Source organism: Pygoscelis adeliae, unplaced genomic scaffold (genome assembly GCF_000699105.1).
Source record: "Pygoscelis adeliae isolate BGI_AS28 unplaced genomic scaffold, ASM69910v1 Scaffold467, whole genome shotgun sequence".
NCBI classification, from domain to species: Eukaryota; Metazoa; Chordata; class Aves; order Sphenisciformes; family Spheniscidae; genus Pygoscelis; species Pygoscelis adeliae.
In genome coordinates, this window is record NW_008825253.1 from 776,454 (window position 1) to 798,212 (window position 21,759).

Sequence of the window (21,759 nt, forward strand, 5' to 3'; positions counted from 1 at the left end):
CCCCCCGTGGCAATGCCCCCACAGGCGCTTGTGAACCAGCCACCGGCTTCACGCTCACCCTCCGCAGCACAAGGTCCAGGCACCCTCCAACCCACAGAGGAGACCACGCAGGGGCAGAGTCACCTCCAGAAGATGACAGCTTTTTGAGATAAGCACACCAAACACACCTCTGGGCAACTTTTTCCCCGCTCCGGGAATAACTCACCGTATCGCAGGGGAAGCTGCTCCTCGGCTGCCTCTTTGAGCTGCATCTGCGCCACCCGCTCTTTCACCCCCCCTCGCTTGGAGCTGAAGAGGAACCCCAGGCTGACGTCGTCGAAGCAGGCGATGCTGGGCACGATGGTGAGCCAGTTGAGGAAACTCAGGTTTCCACTTATGATCAGAAGCACCTAAACGGGAAAGAAGGCAGCAGAGGGTGTTGCATCTGCTTAAATGACAACAGGAAAGTGTGGTGAAGGAAATGCTGGATGGATTTTAGCACCCTAGCACATACTTTGCTGATTTTCCATGATTGCAACAGTGATGGCAAACCTCTCCCTCCCTGCCCAGGCTACAGCCCAAATGTACCCCACTGGCTCGCAATGCGAGCTCTGCCCTTGCTTTCAGCAGTGGAAAGATCAGCCAGGGTATAGTGTGACTTGATTTCCATAGTGCTCCCGCTGACGGGCGCAGCGGTTTGGCCCCAGGGGAATCGTCTGCTTCCTGCTTATGCCGATGTATCTGTGACAGCCACATTCCTGAAACCCCTCAGGAGGAAATATTGGACCTTCTAATTAAAGAGCAGCATTAAATATAGAAGTGTGCATTTTTTTAAGAGGCATTTTCTTTAATTTTAGCTTTTATTGGCCTTTGAGGAGAATGTCTTGCATGCGTAAGGCAGAGAAAGTGGAAAAATCCGCAAGCCTTCGGAGGAGTCTCCGTAAATATTTGTACACATTGGGAAGAGCTTTTTGTAGGCACGTGTTATTTTTTGTCTTGCTCTTGAAAAATGTGTGACTTGAAAAATATGAGGAACTTCCTTGCAGTTCTCCAGCAAGTCCTAATGAGCATCAGGCAGTCGCGTCTGGGCACTGCCCGTTCAGCCTTGGTCACGAATCACAGCTGTAAGACGTCACCTCCTCGCCACGTTCATACGTCAGCCGTGGGGAAGGGGCAGGTACGCGCCAACCCCCCGCCAGCTTCACATAAACCCGAATGCACAGAGCAATTTCTGCTTCCTCACAAGCATTGGTTTTAATTTCTATTTCTCCAGCCTAAATTTATTGAAGCCCAGCCTATACTTACTCTTTTTTTCTAAGCCAGTATTTTACCTGTTCGTAGACCCCCGTTTTATTTATACAGTTACATCCCTTCTCCTCCTTTATACTTTCAAGCAAACCAAACCACTCTGGTCTCCTCTCCCACAGGACTTCCCTGCCTGCTTATCCCAGCAGCCATGCCCTCAACCCGAGCAAGGTTCAATCCATCTGTCTGGGTGCTGACAAGGACCGTAAGGAGGATATCAGACAGGTCTCACCAGGAACTTGTACAGTGATGCTGCCATTTCTCAGGCTCAACCAGAACTACCCCTCCCACTGCGTTTTAATGCCGCATTTATCTCCTCTGCCCGGGTGTCACGTTAGTGCTGCCCAGCCCGTGCACACAAGTCCCCCTACACATAAGCAGTTTCCAAATACGTAGTTCCCAGCATCACACAGATGTGTCTGCTCCTAACCCACGGCGCATCATCCCGCATGTCGCACAGCCTAATTCCATCCTATCTGCTCATTAACCTTCGGAAGGCAGGAGGCTGGGCTGCACCGACACCACCAAGGATGCTGAGAACGGACGGACTCAAAAATTCATTGCTTTGCTTTCATATGCAATGTGGTTTTTAACCGAAAGCAGCCAAAGCATTTAATTGCTCCATGTTTCATCCGAGGGGGCACTGCTGCCAGCTCAACCTTGCTGACACCAAGACTTACACCAGATGCAGAACGGACATTGTGAACTTGCCCCAGTGCCAGCAAAACGACGCGTCAAACGAAGCCAACCGCAGGGCGGTGGCCATGAAGACACATTTGGGTTTCCCTGGGGCTGCCCAGCCATCGCAGCGGTCCCAAAGGAACGTGTTAGGAGCCATTTAGTATGTTGGCATAAAACAATATATGGGAATCCACGCACACAAAGACAAGAAGAGAAGAACAGTTGATACCTGTTTGGGACTATTTGAGTTTTGAGGCTGATTTGGATTCTTGTCCCATTATAGTCACATTACTTAGGGTTCAGCCCTAATTAACTAGCTGTTCCTCAGACACGTTAAAAAAAAAGAGGAGGAAAAAAGGGAAGAAAAGAAAGTAGTCTCACCATCTCATCCATAAAAAATGACGGTTATAAAGCTGACTTAATGTATTACACGTTGAAAAATAATGCCCTGATGTAACAAAGTCATTTATTTTTCAGCCTTCAGACCAGCTAATGAGAACTTCCACCACCTTCCAGCCGGGTTGAAAGCTGTAACCTTGATTGGCACCGCTATTACTTTATTTAAAGAACACTCCTCCATTCACGCAGCTGAACTTTATCCTCCCATGAACTGTTTACTCACAATTTTTAGCGCATGTGGCCAAGGAAGACTTTCAAGAGTGCAAGACCAAACATGCGAACCCACAACACCCCCCAGCATCCCACTGCAGGCGGAGGAGCTGGAATGAGGACCACACTCCTGCCAAATTAGCCTCAGCCTCCTCACTGGCCCACCACTGGTCTCCTCCTTTCAGTGAACAAGCGACAAAGCTTTCAGGAACCCTGAGGGGATGCAGAAGCTGAAGGACCGACCACAGACCCAAGAGGCACAGCTGAAGTTCTCCGTTGCTCCTCCAGCCCATGTTGCAGCCAAAGACAGCGGGTCTCTGGAGGAAACCCAGCTGCCTTCGAGCCGACTCAAGTCACACACAAGCAGACTCCTTGGGAGCTGGAGACCATCACAGACTTCCCACTCCCACGGCAAAGCACACCTTTGGGTCTGCCTTCTCCAACATACACAAAAACTCCACAATGAACAGGGAAAAGCTACATCCCAAGCGAAGAGGAGATCTTAGTGAACTTTGCAGGTTCCCCTCCTCTGGCCAGGACGATGAAAGCTCAGACAGGTACTGCCAGGGATCAACCCCATTGTGTAACGTACCGCGTAGCCACTATCGTGGTAAAACTTACTACAGCACAAGACAGACCACGTAACAGAGCAGGTCTTTGGCTAAATCCTGGGATGTCTAGGAACACTGCAATATATTTTTTACATATTCTTTCATGCTGCCCTTGGCTCTTAGAGAGGTGTCTCTTGACCTCACCCGGAGGTCTCCGACCTCTGCTGGGGCTTGTTTGAGAGCAAGGTCTCCACGGCAGTGCCAACCATATGGCTGGGGACAAGGAAATGAGCCCACCACCTGACTTCACAAGCAGCACGCTTAATTTGTTTTCAAGGGCTTTTGGGCATTACCTGGGGGTTTGTTATCAGGATTTTGTTATACTCATGTAACACGAGGAGGCTCCAATTGCAACGTGGACCCGTTTAGCTTGGACTTGCCAAAACAGATGGTAAGAGGACAGTTCCTGTTCTGAAAAAAACTAAATCTAAACATACCGGACAATGTTAGATCAAAATTAGGATGTATTACAGCTGTGTTACAGGCAGAGAGCGGAAGAATTTTGGCATCTAATTCTTATTTCAGCAACGCTCTCTGGGGATATCACCTTAAAGAAACTCACTCAGGATCACGTAAGTCTTGCAGCAGAGCCTGAAGTAGGACCCAGATTTCCCAGTTACAAATCCAATGTCTTAATTACACATCCCCCCTGAAATACCTGCGTGCCCAAACACTGGTCCCCGGAGTTTCCCTATGCTTTATTCCAGAGTGCCCCCATCCAGCGTGCCCTCCCCTTCCCTGAAACAGGCTGTGTGGTGCACGCTCTCCCGCTCGAAAATAAGAAGTGGTCTCCCAAAATAGGATTCCACAATGCAAACATCAATAACACATGCACAATTTCAGCCTGAGGACTTTCAGCCAGTGTTCTGTTAAAAAGATGTATGTTTTCTCATTAGAAACAACAAATAAATGTTAAAAACATGTCATTTCATATTTTACATGATTGGCACCATTTTTTAAAATATGGTGATTTGCAAGTTACAATTTTCAAAACCCCAGCAGGACTCTTCAGTAACAGAGTCACATAATCTTAACAAAATGAGAGATCTGACCAATTACAGTAAGTAACAAAAGTCCTAACTATTATTTAGCTAAAAAAATAATTACTTCTTTATCCTGAGTTGGATAATTATCCAGAATTATGAGACGAAAATAGTATTTAAATCTGGATTACATACACGTTAGGTCCTTGAACATAACGTGTTATAGTCGAGGTTTGGTGCTCCCCCTTTGACCCGAATGTGATTCGGTTCAATGCCTATTAATCAGCCTGTATTCATTAACACACTTCTCGCTTAGCTACTTCGTTAGGAAACTCTGATCCGTTTCTGATGTGATTTGCCTGGCGCAATTGCAGTAATATTAAGAAGATAGCTCTGCACTTTGCCACTTCGGCCAAGGCTCATTTTACAGCCTCGTACGGAGCGACTGGGTGGTCCATGGGCTTTTTTTTTTTTAGTAGTGATTCACCTCTCTTTATTGCTTGGAAGTCAGAAGCAAGATATCTTATTTCCACCAGCCCTTAAAAATCAGGGGATTCAAAAATAATACAAGTTTGGCGTTTTCTGGTCTGTGGGTGGAATCACGAACCTGACGCATTTTTAACTTCAGCTATTCTGACCGAGTCTTGATGCTCACGCCAGCCGCTGCGACTGCCGCCCGGGCACCGGCAGCGGATTCAAACACAGGTTAATATTATACCCTGCCCGAGGGGGGCTGAGCACCATGAACCCCTCAGCTTTGCAAAAATAAACCTCGAAGGAACTCCCACTTCAAAGTCAACTCACAGGAAAACAGGTTATTTTTCAAACATGCTGACGGGTGGCTGTCCTAGCAAACGGTTTCGAGGCCGTTTTTGCACGAGGTGTATGTTATTTCATCGATGAGTCCGGCCGGCATTAAAGGGTGAAGCTTTGTCAGCTGAGCAACCGGTGTCTTCTGCAGCGCTGATCCTGCGAGCGCAGCATCCCCCAGGGTTAGTGGATCCTTTGCGATTCAAACCAGTATTTGCCTTGGCAGGCAGCGCACGTTTACCTAAATCCTTCCTTTTCTGCGTGAAACCTCCTAAGCCTCCGTGTCCTGCTCTCCCCGCCCTGGCAAAGCGGAGCCACGCCGGTTCCTGGCGGGAAGTTTAATTTAACACGAATTTCTCTGGGCAGTGAGGGCAGAGACCTCTGATCACCGTGTGCTCACCTCCTGCCCCGGGAACTAAAGGGGGCGCACGCCTGAGGCTGGTGCTGGTGATTTGGGGTAAGCCACCAAACTTCCCAAGGTCTTATTTCACCCCCATGCAAAGCAGGTGTGGGTGCTGGACCTCCTCCACATCCACGTCTGGGGGCGAGGACACCAAGCCCCTCCAGGAGTCTGGCAGAGCTCGGAGAGCATCGCTGCTCCTTCCCCGTCGGCTGCATGAAGAAGGAGAGTTTGTTGCACACATCTCTCGGTAATTTCAGCCTTCTGTGCTCCTACCACGATCACAACCCAACCGTACCTCCGCATCTCCACCCTCCGGACCTCTGCTGCGGTGGATGGGCTGTGTCCTCCCTACCTTGGTCTTGATTTGTGTTTACTGAGTGTCTTTCTCTTGCTGGACAATATTTAAATGCACAATTATAACAAACAGATGGTATCAACCCCTGTGGTGATTTTAAAAAATTTTTTATTAAAGCACAGTATTAATCATGGTAATTGGGTAGGAACTTTAAGGTTATAAAACTACAGCATGTCTAATGAGCGAGCTCCTTATAGGAGGAACTGAGGTTTTTAATCTAATAATGTCAGTTTTATGGATTATGACTGGAGTTTTATGAAGTGTGATATGAAATACTGTGGATTCATGGCTCTCACTGGATTAATTTGGAAAAGTAGTTTTCCTGGTTCTAGGCCCAAAAACAATTATTCCTTACATTTCTGTCCCCTGCACTGTTACCAAACCCCTCTGTCAGAAAATGGGCACCTACACCCATAACTTTTTTACAGGTTAGACTTCTTTGTTTGACTGGTTTTTATTTTTTTTTAAATCACAGATTGTTATAAACATACAGTAGGTAGGAGAAGCTCATATTCTCTGTAGCAGACTGTATATTTGTCCAGAAGGAACAACAACAGGCTGTAAACTCTTAAACATGGTCGAGGGCCGGCTGGAGCTTGGAGGCTCCGTCCGAGCACTGGGACACGGTCACCACGCAGCACTGGAGCCATTAAGCCATTGGCACAAGAAAGCCAAAACTGGGGTGCCTGGAAGAACTATAATTTATTTAAAGAGAAAAACATAGGAGCAGTGGGCTGGAAGAGACCTCAAGAAACCATCCAGTCTTCCCTGCTGCCCCAAGGTGGAGTCATCTCTACCTGTACTGTACTGTAGGGTGTTCGTCTAAACTCTTCCTAGAAGCCTGGTTGAGTGATGGAGCCAGGTCCCTGGCCTTCCCAAGCTACCTGCTCCGCTGCTTCACTATCTTTAAATTATTCCTAATATCTAGCCTGGCTCTTCCTTGACAATTTTTAAACCCATGAGCCCTTCTCTGCTCACTGGCATCAAAGACTGTTCTCTTCTATCTTTACTGAAAGAGTAGTTAAACATTGGAACAGGCTGCCCAGGGGAGTGGTTGAGTCACCATCCCTGGAAGTATTTAAAAGACGTGTAGATGAGGCGCTGAGGGACATGGTTTAGTGGGCATGGGGGTGTTGGGTTGACGGTTGGACTCGATGATCTTAGAGGTCTTTTCCAACCTTAATGATTCTGTGATTCTATCTGCAATAGTCTTTCATACAGGTGAAAACTGTCCACTGCCTCTTCCCTCCCAGAAATGTTCTCGTTTGGATTAAATGATCCCAGTTGGTCCAACCCTGACTTGTGAATCCAGTCTCTAGATCTCTGCTTATTCTCACCGTCCTCTGGATTTTCTCCAGCTGGGACATATCTTTCCTGAAGGGAATGCCCAAAACTGTGCCACAGCTTTTAGCTCTAGCCTTACCAGCAGCAGAGAGCAGGAAGGATTCACATACTCTGAGCACAAAGAATTTATATATTCCAGCAGGACGTTTGCCCTTCCTGCAACAGTGCAGCCCTCCTGACTTGATTGCATTGCCATGATCATTCTGAATACTCATCACGTGCGCCAATACCCTCTGCCTGAGCGTGGTCTACTAATATCAGACATCATTAATGAAAACCCTGAATACCCTAGATAGACCCCAGGGAAGCCCCCTTGATAAATCCTTCCCTCTGACAGTGAGCCACTGATAACTGCTGAATAGACTTTCCAACCCGTTTTGTCCGCCGGACAGCACTTCCTACTTCTTACAGACCCTTTTCTTGGGTTGTTTATGAGATTTTATGTGAAACAGTTTCAAAAGCCTCAGTAAAAGCGTATATTGTTTATCCTCTATTCATGCATCTTGTTTTGTCAAGGAAGGAAAGACGATTGCTTTTACATGGTCTGCTCTTGGCAAAAGCATGATGGCTGTAGTTACCTGCCTTGTTTTTTGGAGGTATTTAGAAATGGCCTGTTTCGTAATTTTTTTTCCCCAGTATTTTTCCAGTAATGGCTCTGTAATGTCCTGGCTCTTCCTTTTTTCTCTCTTTAGATGACAGGTACTTTATTAGCTCTTCTCCGTTCTTTCATTACTTCACCTATGTTCTATGAATTCTCAAAGACAATCAGTAATGCTGACAGGATTTCAACAACCAGCTCTTTAACAGCCCTAGGATAGATTTCCTTAGGCTCAGATGATTTGAAAAGATCTAACTTCGCTAAGTACTCTCCAGCTCTCCCCTGCTTGTGGCTGAGGTCATCCTGCTTTGTTACTGGTATTAATTATACCAACAGCCACGTGAGATGTGACTTTTTAGTGATGACTGTTACAAAAAAGGCGCTAATCATTTCAAGATAAAACACGGACCAAATTTATCAATTAAAAAAAAATAGGTTGTAGAAAAAACAAAAGTAAATCTCCTTCCTTGCACACAAAATAAACAACCGCTTACTCACTCTGTGCTAGCGAAAGCTGGAGAAAAAAGAGCCCAGCTCATCTGTGCGGTCTCAAAACTGCAGTCCCTGGGTCCCACATGATCTTCTCATCGCAGATGCCCAGAGCCACACACGATCAGCTCAGCTGATCGGGATAGCAAAGACCCCCTCCTCCTGACGGACCTGCTGCTGGATCTCCAGAACTTAAGAACGCTCTTCTATGGACTTTGCATGTCACCAAGGAAAGAGGAAATCAGACTTTTAAGCTGGATTTTATGGATCCTTAGGAATGAGCAGATGTGAGGAGGAGTGTGCTGTGCTCTCTGGAGCTACCAGGGAAAGCGGGGGCATTCGGCACCGGCAGCACCATCTGGTCCCCATCCCTTTCCATCCCACGCGCAACAACAGTGCTACTCCACAGCCACACAGGGCCAGTGGCGAGGGTCCCAGCTGAGAGAAATGCCTGCACCAGACTTATCTCCCATGGTTAAGCAAAGGCACTACGGGCTGCTCGGCTCCCCGTGGGAACCAGAGGGAAGTGGGAGTCTGGAAATGCCCCAACCGGGCCATGCCTTTGAGCAGAGGGGGACAAATCCTGGTGGTACAGGTGACACCAAGGGAAAGGGAGATTTGCCATCACCCACCTCAATCTGTTTGCCCAGTCCCCCAGCATCACTCCTTGCTCCTCTGCCGGCTTGCTCTCTTTCTGGTTCTCCTCTGGGCACCCAGCAGCCGGGCTGGGTGAAAGGCGGATGGTGGCACGCTGGTGCCACTGGAAGTGAAAGCACAAGCGCTACCGGCTGCGTTGGGGACACTTCGTCGCCCACAGTCTCTGTGCCATCTGTGCCTGGGATGGATCTTTAAAAACAAAATACCAGCGTTCTCCGAACGGGCATACGTTGCTTCGGTTTTGGTTAAGCGGTTAACTCCACTCCGCTGAAACCTGCGGCCCCACCGCCAAAGAATCTCCTACTCTTAGGACAAGCTGAAACTCATAACATCAAAAGTTGATCCTTCCTGTAAGAGATAGGAAGGACAAGCCTCAAAAGCCAAATTTGATTTTAATGTGCCTCCAGTTACTTGCGTACCATGAAAACATAGCCTCCCACAAAGAAAAACAGGCTATCATTCCCCCATCTGGTTTCAGTTTGAAAAATACTTATATGTGTAGTTTTTCCCAAAAGTTATTGTAGGCACAGGCAAAAAATTCCCATTAAATGACAACAACAAGAACATTCGATTTTCCCCTATTATTAATTTAATCTCTTGTTAACTTCTTGATTCAATATTTGCATGAGGATTTAATCTCTCCTTTGCAGAGCTATTTAGTGCAGAAAAATACATAGGAAAATAAATACCTCTGTCCACTTGCTCTGTTTTAGACAGCAGATAAAATGGTTTTGTGAATCCCACAGAAATTCAGACAGCTATTGGAAGTACCAGGAGAAAAAGGAGCAGTCAGTTGTGCCGGTAAGATGAGAAAGAACGTGGCTTGACTTCGGTTTACTTTTGGATGCGCAGTCAATTAGGTGATCTCAACTTAATTCACATTACAAAACGCAGCCCACGAGAGAAAGCAAACTCCCTTTCTCCATCCCTTACCTGCTGTGGGAACACCTGATCTCAGGACACCCGGACGCTCCTCAGAGACCTCAGCCCTGAGTTTCCAAAAAGGGTGGAGGCACCTACCCAGTTCACTGGGAATACCGTGGAGTCAGGAAATAGCCCAAATTTGGTATCCAAAATATGATTTCATCGGCGAAGGCTGAGTATTTCCTTCCCACAAGATGATAGGAGAGAACCCACATACTATGACCACATTTAATACAGAAATAAGAAAATAATAAACCTTGAGATGCCCCTTGCACAGTTGCACACAGACGCTGTGCACCTCCAGTTAGCGGGGGGTCACTTGGACATGACCAAAGACATGCAAACGATTCATTTAGAGCCAGAGGAATTAGCTAGAATTCAAAGCATTTTATAATTCACATGCTACATACAGATTTTTGTTTGCCTGAGCTGCTGTGGCTGGGGGCTTGAAGGACTGTGTTAAAAAAGACCCATATTTATCCCTAAAAAGCAGAGGTCAGTATTTAAAATATTTATAAATATTTTTTCCCCTGAACTTGTAAACGTAGAATGGAAATATTGAGGAATAAAATAACTATAGATGCACAAACGCAATCGTGCAGCAATCTTAACTAAAATTTGTCCTTGAGCTGGGTCAGATTCTGACATATTACAAATTGCACTGTAAGGCTTTTGCAATCCCCGGTCTAAGTACCTGGTCTAAAGTTACAAACAGAACTGTGCTAAAGCAACAGGGAACCAAACCCTTTCCATTCCCGTTATACACCCGACATTTGTTCTTGATCTAAATGTGAAGCAATATAAATGTCTCACTCCATACTCATTTTTAATTTGTAGCTACGTGAACCACCTACTGTAGTTCCCACAGATTATGGGATTTGACTGTGGAGCATTTCTACGGATAAGCACAACTTCCAGATTTTCAATGGAAAAAATTTTGAAGAGAAGCAAGAGAGTGAAAGTGGAGTGATTATGGTTTTACAGAGTCATAGAACCATTTCGGTTGGAATAGATATGAAAACAAATCTCACGCTTCAGCACTCCACCTGACCTCCGGTGATGAGCGGTCAGGAGAAGCACGGACGGACGGCGGCTCAGTGCAGGCTGCCCCCTCTGAAACACCCGGGGCTGGGGTTGGGATACTGGGATGAGAGACAAGTCCAGTGCCAAAAGGGTTAAACTTAGTTTCTTTTATTTATCATGTAGCCCAAGATGTTGTAGTAAGTATTCCTATTCCAGGAAATTTTATACATTTAACTCGATTACCAAAGTCTTGTGTGTGAATTCAGGATCGGTTGCTCGCTCTGGGTCTGAAACACAACCGGACTCCTCCTGCCCTGTTCCTGCAGAGCCGAGATATGTCTCCGAATTACTGACTTTGACACATTTATTCTGCTCTGAAGCTTTGTTATGTAAAATACCTCTTGGTGTTGCTTGATCCGTTGATTCTTTTGCTAGAGGCTACAGTGTTCCACATTAATATATTACAGGCTAAGTAACTGCCGGAGGACTGTTTATGTAAGTGTTGGACCAATATAAAATGGAAGAATAATTTTACAGAAGGAAGGCATTTTTTGCTACTCTGCTCTGAATTATCAACATCTTTCCATCCCTGATGGTAAAGTTACTTCCTAAAGGGGGAAGCTGTCACGAAGACACTTAATGGCAAAAACCTTTCAACACCTTATTTATTTTTTACTAAAGACCATTTACTAAAGAGCATTTTCATGGACCAGCAAATCTCAACGAGCTTTTCAGCAGCATCCTACATTAAAGGACCAATTTCAGATAATTTCTTCCTGATTTTACTCTCATTTGCTCCAAAAAGTTGACTTCAGTGGCAGACCTCCTAAATTAGGATGCTGTTTAAGGGGAGGAAGGCAAGTCCAGGTAAGACCAAGTCCTCTAAGTTTGGGACAGAGAGTTTCTCCACGGAGAACATGTCAGGACATGAAAAGAGGATGGCAAAAGAGCGAAGGAGACCCTCTCTACAGACACTCAGCTTTTGAGCTCATACAGGAATAACTCAGAAACAATTCTAGCTGCTAACCCAAACCAGCCCTGCAGGCAGGTAATACCCACGAGGCACCGACTCAAAACACTAACCATTAGCAGAAGACTTGGCAGGTCACCACCGAAACTACTGTCGCTGTCAGGAGGAGGTGGAGCAGGAAGAGGCAGAGCTCCCGGAGTGAACTACCCCGTTGGTTTGTACCAGCATGACATCAGGATCTGGCCCCAATTCAGTCCAGAGAAAACCGTGTTAGCATGTAATTATGGGGCCTCGTGTAGACTTTGAAACAGGACGTAAAACCAAGTTCCTGATTACTCATGGTCATAAAAGAGACCATGGAACTTTCTATGAAGCCGGCAGAAGCAGGATGCAGAAGGTCTCAACCCAAACTCTGAGTCAGGTTGTTACAACCAGGGCGCCGCAGCCCTTCCCGGCATTCCCGCAGGACCCTGCAGCCCTGGCAGCCTCTCCCTCCGGCACACAGCCGAGGAGCGGTGACATCCCACCGCCAGCACAGAGCTCCAAACGTGCTGTTCGCAAAATGCTTTAGAATCCATCCACAGGACAAGAGCGCTGTGGAAAACCAGAGCATTGTTCCCCTGGAGCACGCCTGGGTTTCTTCACTCGGCGCAAGAGCAGCACTCGTTCCGATTAGCTCATTTCATCAATAAAGTCAAACAGCACATTAAAAAAATTTCTACATCTATTAACGGTCCAAGCGTTTCACTAACCAGCTCCGTCCCGCTCATTAAAAATACTTTTATAGCAAATGCAGAGTTCAAGTCCAGCAGGAGGGCTCTGCTTCAGTGGTATCTCCAGACGGGTTATGTTGGAAAGAGCCCCACGCCACGCGCTCTGCCCTCCATCTGCCTCCTCCACGGGGAAAGCAGGTTGGAAAGGCTTTTTTCCAATCATAATTTGTGGATTTATCAAACTATTACATGGGCCAGACCCAGCTCTGAGCGCCTTCCCCGGGAACCCTGTTCCCATCCAGGATGCTTGAAGACCATCATTCTGGTTTGTGGGACACCGTCAAATCTGAGCTTACAGAAGTGACTCACAAGGGGAATTGGCATCCTGTGCCTGGTATTTTCTTCTTGTAGTAACAGCAACAGGGTCAGGCTACGGAGTCCTCGAGCACCCGCTCTCTCCCCGTCCACAGCCCCAAACCGCAGACTTGCTCCCAGTTCCCAACCGCTGCGGCTGCGGGGAGACGCTGGGCGGCTTGCACGTCAACGTGGAGCAGCTATGAAGCCACGTCTGTCACCAGTGGAGACAGTCAGACACAAGATAAGGCAGATCAATGGCAAATAAGCTAAAAGCAGTTACCTGACTGTAAAAAAAAAAAGATAAAATTGTTTTTCTTTTCTTGTTAGCACAGCAGTAAGGTCTTAGATTGCAACAGCAGCGGTGTTTAATGACAAGTTCTTACCTGTTTTGGTGAAGAACCAGCAGCTGGTTTGTAATATCAAAACCAACTTTCTCCTGAGAAGTGATTGCAGAATGCACCCAGGAAAAATTGCTTCACAGCTTCCTTTCAAGCCGGTTTCAAATTTGAGCTAGACACCTAGTAAATAGCATGACAGCTTTAAAAAAATAATCCTAAATATAACCATGTCTTTTGGACAGCACTAGCTGGACTGGGCAATAATTGCCTAGTCAAGTTGTTCTGGGAGCATTTGCTGCAGGTTTTTACTTTTCCTCTCTGCTGAAGTCTGCTACATACTCGGATATTAAGACATCATAAGAAAAATTCCAACATGGCAATTAATCATTAACTGTCATAGTTTTCCATAAGGTGCAAATTTAAGGTCATAAAACTGTCAAAAACCTAAACAGTTACACGGGCTGCTTCTGCTGTTGGCTGGATGCGCTTCTGGAAGCGGATGCAGACAAATACCTGCGGTGCCGTCGGCTGCAGTGCCTCGGGAGCAGCCGGGGCGTCGCGCCCCCACAGCAGAGGCCGTCCCCGTGGGAATCCGCGTGGCTGCCGAGAGGCGGTCGTGGCGTGGTCCTGCGCCGCTCATGCAGCCGGACCTCCAGCCGGTGGGTCGTCCCCGCGAAACCACCCGGCGTGGTTGCTATTCATAACGCAAGGTTTGGGAGGAGCCCGCTGGACATCTTGTCCGCAGCCTGCGAGTCACACTGAAGATGCCTTTGGTGAGCCACGGAACACATGGCTCATCTTCTAGTGGATAGGAAACAAGGAGGGAACGTCAGACGGATGAATTAAGATGATGGGAGGATGTGGGAAGCCCTCAACAGAGGAAATACTGCCTTTCTGTTGATAGATTACACATCCCCTTGAATGAGAGGACCTTAGGTCCATATTCCTAAGGAATATGGGACTAAGGAAAGTCACCACCACATGGTGGTGTTTTGAATTCAATTGTGTGCAAAAAAAAAAAAAAAAAGTAGGTCACTTACTCAAGCGGCAAAATTATGGCCCTTCAGCTTTACACGGTAGCAGGGATCAAGAGCACCTCACTAGGCATCCCTACCACCTTGGCCTTTCCCAAAAGGTTCACGGGTTTCAGGCACGGCAGGTTTCAGAGGACTGAGACCAGCGTACAGCTCCGCGGGGCCTTTCCCACCAGCTTCAACAGGACCGAGACGTTGCAAGGACAAGCCAGCGGTTTGACTCATGAGTTGATCAAACCACAGACGCCATTTCATTTGCCATTTCTGCTTCAGAGCAAGCATTATCTCCTAATATTAACAAACAGGAAAAGAAGTATTCGACAAAAGCATTTTTCACCTTAGTAGAAACAATCCTTGTTTGAGGTCTATCCTGTTTTAACTGCAATCTGGAACAGGCTGTCGATATGCATAAATCAGTAACTCGCTCACCAATTACATGCCAAAGCACGGAACTCCACTGTAATAAATGCTAGATGATTATGGAATTATCAATAATAAAGTAGAACAGTATTAAGACTAGAAAGTGAAAGCCCTTTTCTCTACTAATTAAGACATTCTTCACTGAGAGATGTGTGGGTTCAGAATTCCCTCTGCAAGAAATGATGTGAATAAACCCCGCTCTCTCAAATCCTGGATCAGTCTGAAGTCACATGGAACTGTTTATATTCCTTGATTGAAGGAATGCTAAAATACTTCTGGTGAAAATACTTCAATTCCCTTTCCACATACAGTCATTGAAGGCTCCTTTGAAATTCACTTTTTCTACAATATTTAGACGTATCTAACAATTGCCAAATTAAGAGCAAACCCCATTAGAGAAGGAGACCACATCAGAAAAAATCTATTCTGATTGATAGCAAACTTTTTGCCTAGTATCTGTCCAGGTCTTGGTAAATTTGTATTAAATTGGTATTAAAGACAGAGTATGGGGAAAACAATGGTCTTTGGAATAAATTTAGACGGGCAGGCTGAGTACCTCACATCTCAGACAGCCCTGGCATAGGGAAATGGGATCTGTGTTACGAATCCCTTTCAAAACAATTCAAAGCCAAGGTTTTGGTTCGACCAGTTGTGGAGACATAGCAGCCAGCTACAAAAGCTGGATCGGGACTCCGCTCCCCAAATTCACTGGCATTTCAATCCCAACACAGATTCAAACTCATCTTTTCCTTTTAAAGTTAAAAGGAAAGGACACGACCACATCCGCGGGCATAAGGAAAATGCAAGGAAAAAGTAAAGGGGATGTCACATCTGATCAGCTTGACACTACGGTGGAAAACATCGGTGGCTTCTCTGATTTATATCTTTCTGCAGCTACTTTCTTTGCCTCATTAAAGTACATAATTTCAGTAACTCTAAGCTCTTAGCAACATCTGCAGTAAAATATTTAACTTGGGTTGGCTACTCAGTGTCACTGAAAGCCAAGGCTGGGCGTATTTCAAAATCCAGGATGACCTGGATTTTTCCACCAAACCAACCTCTCGCAGCACGTTCGGAGCTAATACATGTACAGGCGCAGACCTGAGCTGCCGGCCGAGGGCTTCTGCAAGCTCAGGAGAAATAGAAAACAGTTGTGGCGTGAAAACGCACCGAGAAAAAATAATCCGGTGCCTTATTTGGGGCTGGTTACCATTTGATTTTAATAAAGAAAGCCTGCAAAAGCCTCAGGGATAAAAAATGAAGTACTGAATGTAAAAATTTTTTTAGAAATGCTATGTTTAATAAAAAAAAACGAAAGAGGAGAAACCTGAAGAAAGTGCAGAACAGTCACCGTGCCTTAGCATCTCCGTCGGTGAAGAGCCTTTGCAGCAGGCAGCAGAGGACCGGCTGCTCCCCGCTGCACCCACCCTAAGCCGTTCCCTCCACTGTATTAGAAAATGGGTTGAAAATTGTGACAAATATATGATGTAACCGGCCAGCTCGCTGACAGGTTGCACCGCATACTTAAAATACGAAATGCCCAACCAGTGGACATAAAGCCTTTGTTAAATTTTCCGAGGCCAAAAGAAGAAGAAGGAAAAAAAGGCATTTTACTTACATCCCAGATGGTAGCTGAGCAATCCCCAAGCTGTCAGTGGCAGGGACTTATGTAAATAGCAAATGAAATGTACATTGGGCAAAACCAGATATGCTTAAGAAAACACAAAACATGTTAAAGAACAGATTTTTATGCTGCCATCTGCAGCAGTTTCTTGTCAGTGTTGGGGCGCCTTGCTTGTAATTCAGGTTACAATGGGAATGAGGTGTAAATTATGAAATGTCAAAAAATGGGAACTTTCAGCTAAAACCTCCCCTCCCCGAGCGGTTCCTTCTGCACGGGACCAAATCATGCCTGAGGACGGTGGGATGGAGCCAGGGAAGGACGTGCAGAACCCGGGAGGACCGGGATGCTCAGCGCTGCTCCAGCCTCGCGGGGGGGTGTGTGTGTGCGTATTTTACCTGTGCATTCGTGCGCACATTTATTTGCCTGTAGAAAACTGAAATAAACCTCCAATACGGGAACCGACCGCGTCTGTTCAGCCCGAGATAGTAATGCAAACATTTAAAAGAAGCTAAAGCCCTGCATTTAGCTTTGCAGAGGAAGACAGAAAAGATGAGGTGCTCTGAAGGGATATATGCAAAAGAATGAACTTTGTGCAATTTATCTAATAGGTAGCTGTCTGCACACATGGCATATTACGGTTTCAAAAGCTGCCTAAGGAGCCTGTCTCCTACAGGGAGCTTTGAAGATCTCAACCATAAAAAGGTTAGTGCAGTGGGTATTTCCTGGTAGTATCGTACTACTTTTCCCAGCACAGATTTGGCCTGTGTCAGATGGGATCACATGAAATGTAGATCCCGGAGGATGCTGGAGAGGAAGCAGAAAATGCCACCCACTTTCAAGGTCACAGCTGCAAGGAGAGCCCTGCTCACGCTGCTGCACTGATCGCTTACATATGAGATGAACCTTGGAAGAGGAATGAAAATATATGTATATCAGAATATTCCAGGAAGAGCTGTCAGCGGACAGCCTTACTGCCGGTGGAGTAACGCTGCAATGAGCCCTTGCATTGACAAGAACCTAATGGCAGCTGCACTGTTATCAAGAAGAGATGCACTCTTGGAAAAAAGCTGCACGGGGCTTGAGGTTTTCCAGCTCAAAATAACCTCTAGCAGAGGATGAAATACAGCTGCCTGTCCGTGAGTAAGTTCCTACACTCCAAAGCGAGCGTGTGACTCATTCAGCAAAAAAACAAGTGCATCAACATCAGGCACGGGGCTGATTTTAAAAGGTTACTCATTATTCACCAGCAAATTAGATTTGTCAACAGACAGAGAGAGCAAAAATTCAGTATTGCCTGGTTCTGTGATTCAAACAGCCTCATCTAGCGAAGTGGAATAATGAGCTCTTCTGAGCCAGGTGACAGCTAGCGTGACATTAAGACAGAAGAGGGGGAACAAGACACAGAGCAGAAGAGCCCAGAACTTGCTTGGCACTGGCCGGTGCTGCTGCAGCGGCATTTGAAGTGGCAGCGATCAGAAGGAGCAGGGATCTGAATACTCCCAGGCTGCTGCACGCCAGCATGGAGCCGGGAAAAGACGCAGGGAGCCGGGAGAAGACGCAGGGAGCCGGGAGAAGACGCAGGGAGCTTTGCCAGTCCAGTTTTCCTGCACCGTCAATGTCGTGATTAGTGCTTTGGCAATGCAGCTGCATGCGAACGGCCGGTGCCCGGCTAGAGCAGCACGGGACCGCGAGCGGGAGGAAAGGCACTTTGCGAGCCGAGAGCGGGGCAGCAGCGCTGCTCATGTGTGCCGGAGGGGCCCAGCATGGAGAGAATCTGGTCCACACCCCTGGGAGGTCCTGGCTTGGGTGGGCATCTGCGTCCTGGACCTTCATGCTATGGACTTCAGTCTGACATCGTTTCGGGTAGTTTTAGTATGGCTTTGTAGCTTAATTTCTTCTGACAGTGAGAAGGAACCCTTAAGGTTTCTGTAAACCAGCATGGTTACAAGTGAGTGCCAAACAGAGAGCCGGGTCCAATGTGGCCTGTGAGCAGCCAGCCCCACCGCTGCAAAATTACACGATAGAGCACAGGACGTGCCACAAGGCATTAATCTCCCAATGCACAATTTCAGCCTTGAAATCTCTGCGTGACAGATACATGAGCAGCTCAGACATGACTGAGGGAAGTTTAACGAAGCAGCAAATTACAGCTCTGCCCGGGATTTTCCACCCGAGATACCACATAGGTATTTCCCAGTACTTGCTCATCGGCAATTGTGGTCAGAGCAGCTCCTTTCTGGCGTCTTGTGGTGGCACCACTGCTGTCATGGTGCTGGTGGTCACGGGTCCCTGGGCCACATCAGGGCACTGTCACCAGAAAACAGATGAGCGGTGCCAGCCCTGCACAACAAAAGGTATTTGCATGGATGCAGCGAGCTCCAAAGGAGCCCTTTGATACCTGCTCGGAGGTGTCTTGGGGGTGAGCCTGGTCCTGAAGACCCTCAGGGCTCCTTGTTTCGACCTTGCCCTGGACAAGGAATGGTCATTAGCCTGTGAGCTCGTGAGTGTTCATGATCAAATCATGAACATCTGGGACTGCTCTAATGCTTTGCTTTCAGGATCTCCATGTGCTCTCCAAGAGGACAGATGGCAAGACAGAGGCAAGAAGAGCAGCAGTGCGACACAGCACCTGTGGAGACAGGAGCAGGGAGCAGAGCCCACCTGAGACACACCTCAGGGGACGCGCCCAGCCACTTCTCTGCAGCGACCGCAGCTCTGGAAGACAATTAAGCTGTGGCTTAAGGAACATCAGATCCATTCCTGACCTGAGCCATTCACAGAAATCCATCCGCATCCCCAAACACAATTACTTTCCCCAACTTACTGATATTTTAAATAAAAGCACAGATTATTTCGGCTGCCATGGACGGGATGGAGGTTTGCACTCAGTTAAAACTGTGCCGGTACTGCAAGGGAAGAAAAGCACCACGAAGAGAGAAGCAGCAGAACCAGCACATACATCCCTGAAGCATCCTCCGACCAGTGCATCTCCGCTGGAGCACGGCCGAGAGCACTGACTGTGCAAGCAGCTGAGGAAAACCACCGCAAGGACTCTTATCACAGTAGTGGATGTGTGTGGAGTATTTCATCTGGCACTCTTTGGAGCTCTCATAATCTTTTCCTTTATGATTAATATTAAATAAGTCATATTCCTTATGGAATTTCCTAACTGTGTCTGTTTATATTTTTCTCTACTTCATAGTTAATAATTTAAGATCATCTCTCTCTTTTTTCTCTTTTATTTCACATTCATATGTTTTTCCTCATTTTATAAATTAGGTTTCTTGTTTAGTAGTCATGACAACATCTGACTGTGGTGGTTACACCACAGCCTGGGGCTTTTTTTTTTTCTTTTCTCCCCCCAAGCTGTCTTAGAAAAAATATCCTTTAAATAAATAGAAGCATAAAATGAAAGGGGCAAGTTCGGTGCTGACTCCTCCTCCTTTCCCTCCAATGACCCACTTCAACAAGACTTCCCAGCATGGTGGGTGAGGACTCATTTGGCTCTAATCCTGCAAAGTCTTATCCACTTAGTTAACTTCAATGGGAATACTCAGAGCACATCAAGTGAAACACATATGTAAGTCTTTAAAACCTTGAGGCCTATGCCTGAAAGGCAGAAAGCAAAAAGCTGGAGCTGCATTTTCCTTCTGGGCGTTGATCTTTGCACAACAGCTAAAGGGTTGCGGTGCTATGGGGGTGAGCACAGAGATGTGCCGCTCCCTGGGGGTGAGGATGGGGCGATTTCCATGAGATGCTGTAGTTCAACATTATCTTCTGAACAGGGACCACACGGACCACCATCGGACCGGCGACTGCAGCTCCTGCCCAGCCACCTGATGGCTTTTGCATCTCTCTCTTGCTCCGGACTCTCAACAAAACCCAGCGGCTGGAGGCAGCAGGACCCGCTTGCTTCCACCTCTGCACTCTGCATGTCAAGGCCGTGGCGATTAAAGCCTGCCTGTTTATCAGGGCAACCTGGAGATCAGGCAAAGGAATTTCAAAGCAAAGGGGCATCATACCAACAAATTCGTTTTTGTGACCTAGGGAATAGCTTTTTTTTTTTAAATGAACATTACGTTTCAGTCTTTTAGGACGTTGGTAACCAGTAGCTTAGAAGGAATTTAGGCTTTTGAAAAAATAGGAGTGTATTTTATTTTAGAGTTCTCCCACAAGCACAGTAAATGGCAATGGGTTACGGATCTGTGTTTACCCATGGCAAGAGATAACTAAAATTCCATGGTGTGTTTTACATACTGAACATAAAATACCAATTACATAGATAGCCAGCCACACTGAAAGCAAGGCTGAATCAAGAGGAGGCAACGAGGAAGGGAAAAGGCCGGGAATTTAACAAAGGCAGATGAACCTTTAATACGGCAGAACCTCTGGGAGCCCTGAGACACTGAGTCCAGATGTTCGGAGGTCGATGTAACCTGACTCCAAGAAGGAAGAGGATGTATTTCTTAAAATTCCCTGTTGTGCTTTAATTTACTGCAGTCTTGCAGAGGACGCATGTGGTGATCACAGGTGGAGTTTCAGATTGACCATAAACATGAAGTTGGGGGCAAAAGACTCGAGCCGTTTCAGGTTTGGCTGCCAAGACGGTTGAGGTACAGATTTCCATGAAAACATCTCCCTCCCCTTCCCCTACGGTCCAGTAATCGGTAATGGGGGCCAGAGGAGAACCCTCCAGCAGAGATACTGCAGGCACCAACAACCCTTTTTACTGACGGCAACCGGGACCAGAAGCAGGCAACAGCCTGAATGGAGGCTCTCCAGCTGATGACCACTTCTTCGCTGGGTGGAAAAGGGGGAGGGGGAAGGAACACAGGATGGATGGCAACGTTTTGAAGCTCCATTTCTTATCCGCGGTCACATTTCTTCTAAATAGCCCCAGGAAAACGATCCCTGTACTTCTTTAGGACCTCACTGTCTACCCCTGAACACTTTGCGGGGAGGAAAGAAAAATATTGGCCCCGCAGTGTCTCTGGCACCATCCCATCTGCCCAGTGAATCACAGAGACGGAGTTGATTTGGATGCATTGGGTTTCGGAGTGCCCCCTCCCCCAGATCCTGACCCTTTTACCTTGGCTTCGCTCCCTCTGAGGTTTCTGGCCCGCAGTAACGATCAGCGTTTGATTAGGAGAACTGGCAGATTTGCCGCTGTTGCTACAGAGGGATTTGCGTGGGGATTAGAACTGGTTTTCAAGGGTTGGCTATGGAATAAATGACATTATTGATGCAATAAAAGCAATCCCTGTCCCTTTCCCATTCTCCACTCCTCCATACTAATTCCCAACCTCGATCCAAAGAAACAAGACAGTATGATTTGTTTTTCCAGACAAAATTTTTAAATTTATGTTGACTATGCTCTGAGTTTTCTACTGCCCCTGTATTTCTGCATCTCTCCAAAGCACCTAGCAGCAGGAGCTGGCAGGTGCTCTAAAGTAGACCATGATGTGATGGTTGACTGGTGGATGAGAAATTATTGTCCTTCCTTCCCTCCCAACCTCTTTCATGCTATAGGAA

At 46.8% G+C, this 21,759-nt stretch overlaps 1 protein-coding gene across 1 annotated transcript in view; it reads right to left on the minus strand.

The window, feature by feature from the left end:
• Window positions 1–21,759, minus strand: part of LMF1 (lipase maturation factor 1) — a 197,654-nt gene that overhangs the window by 29,281 nt on the left and 146,614 nt on the right. The window contains exon 7 of the mRNA XM_009329414.1: window positions 206–389. Coding sequence (XP_009327689.1) covers window positions 206–389 — 184 coding nt within the window. The remainder of the gene's footprint in view (window positions 1–205; window positions 390–21,759) is intronic.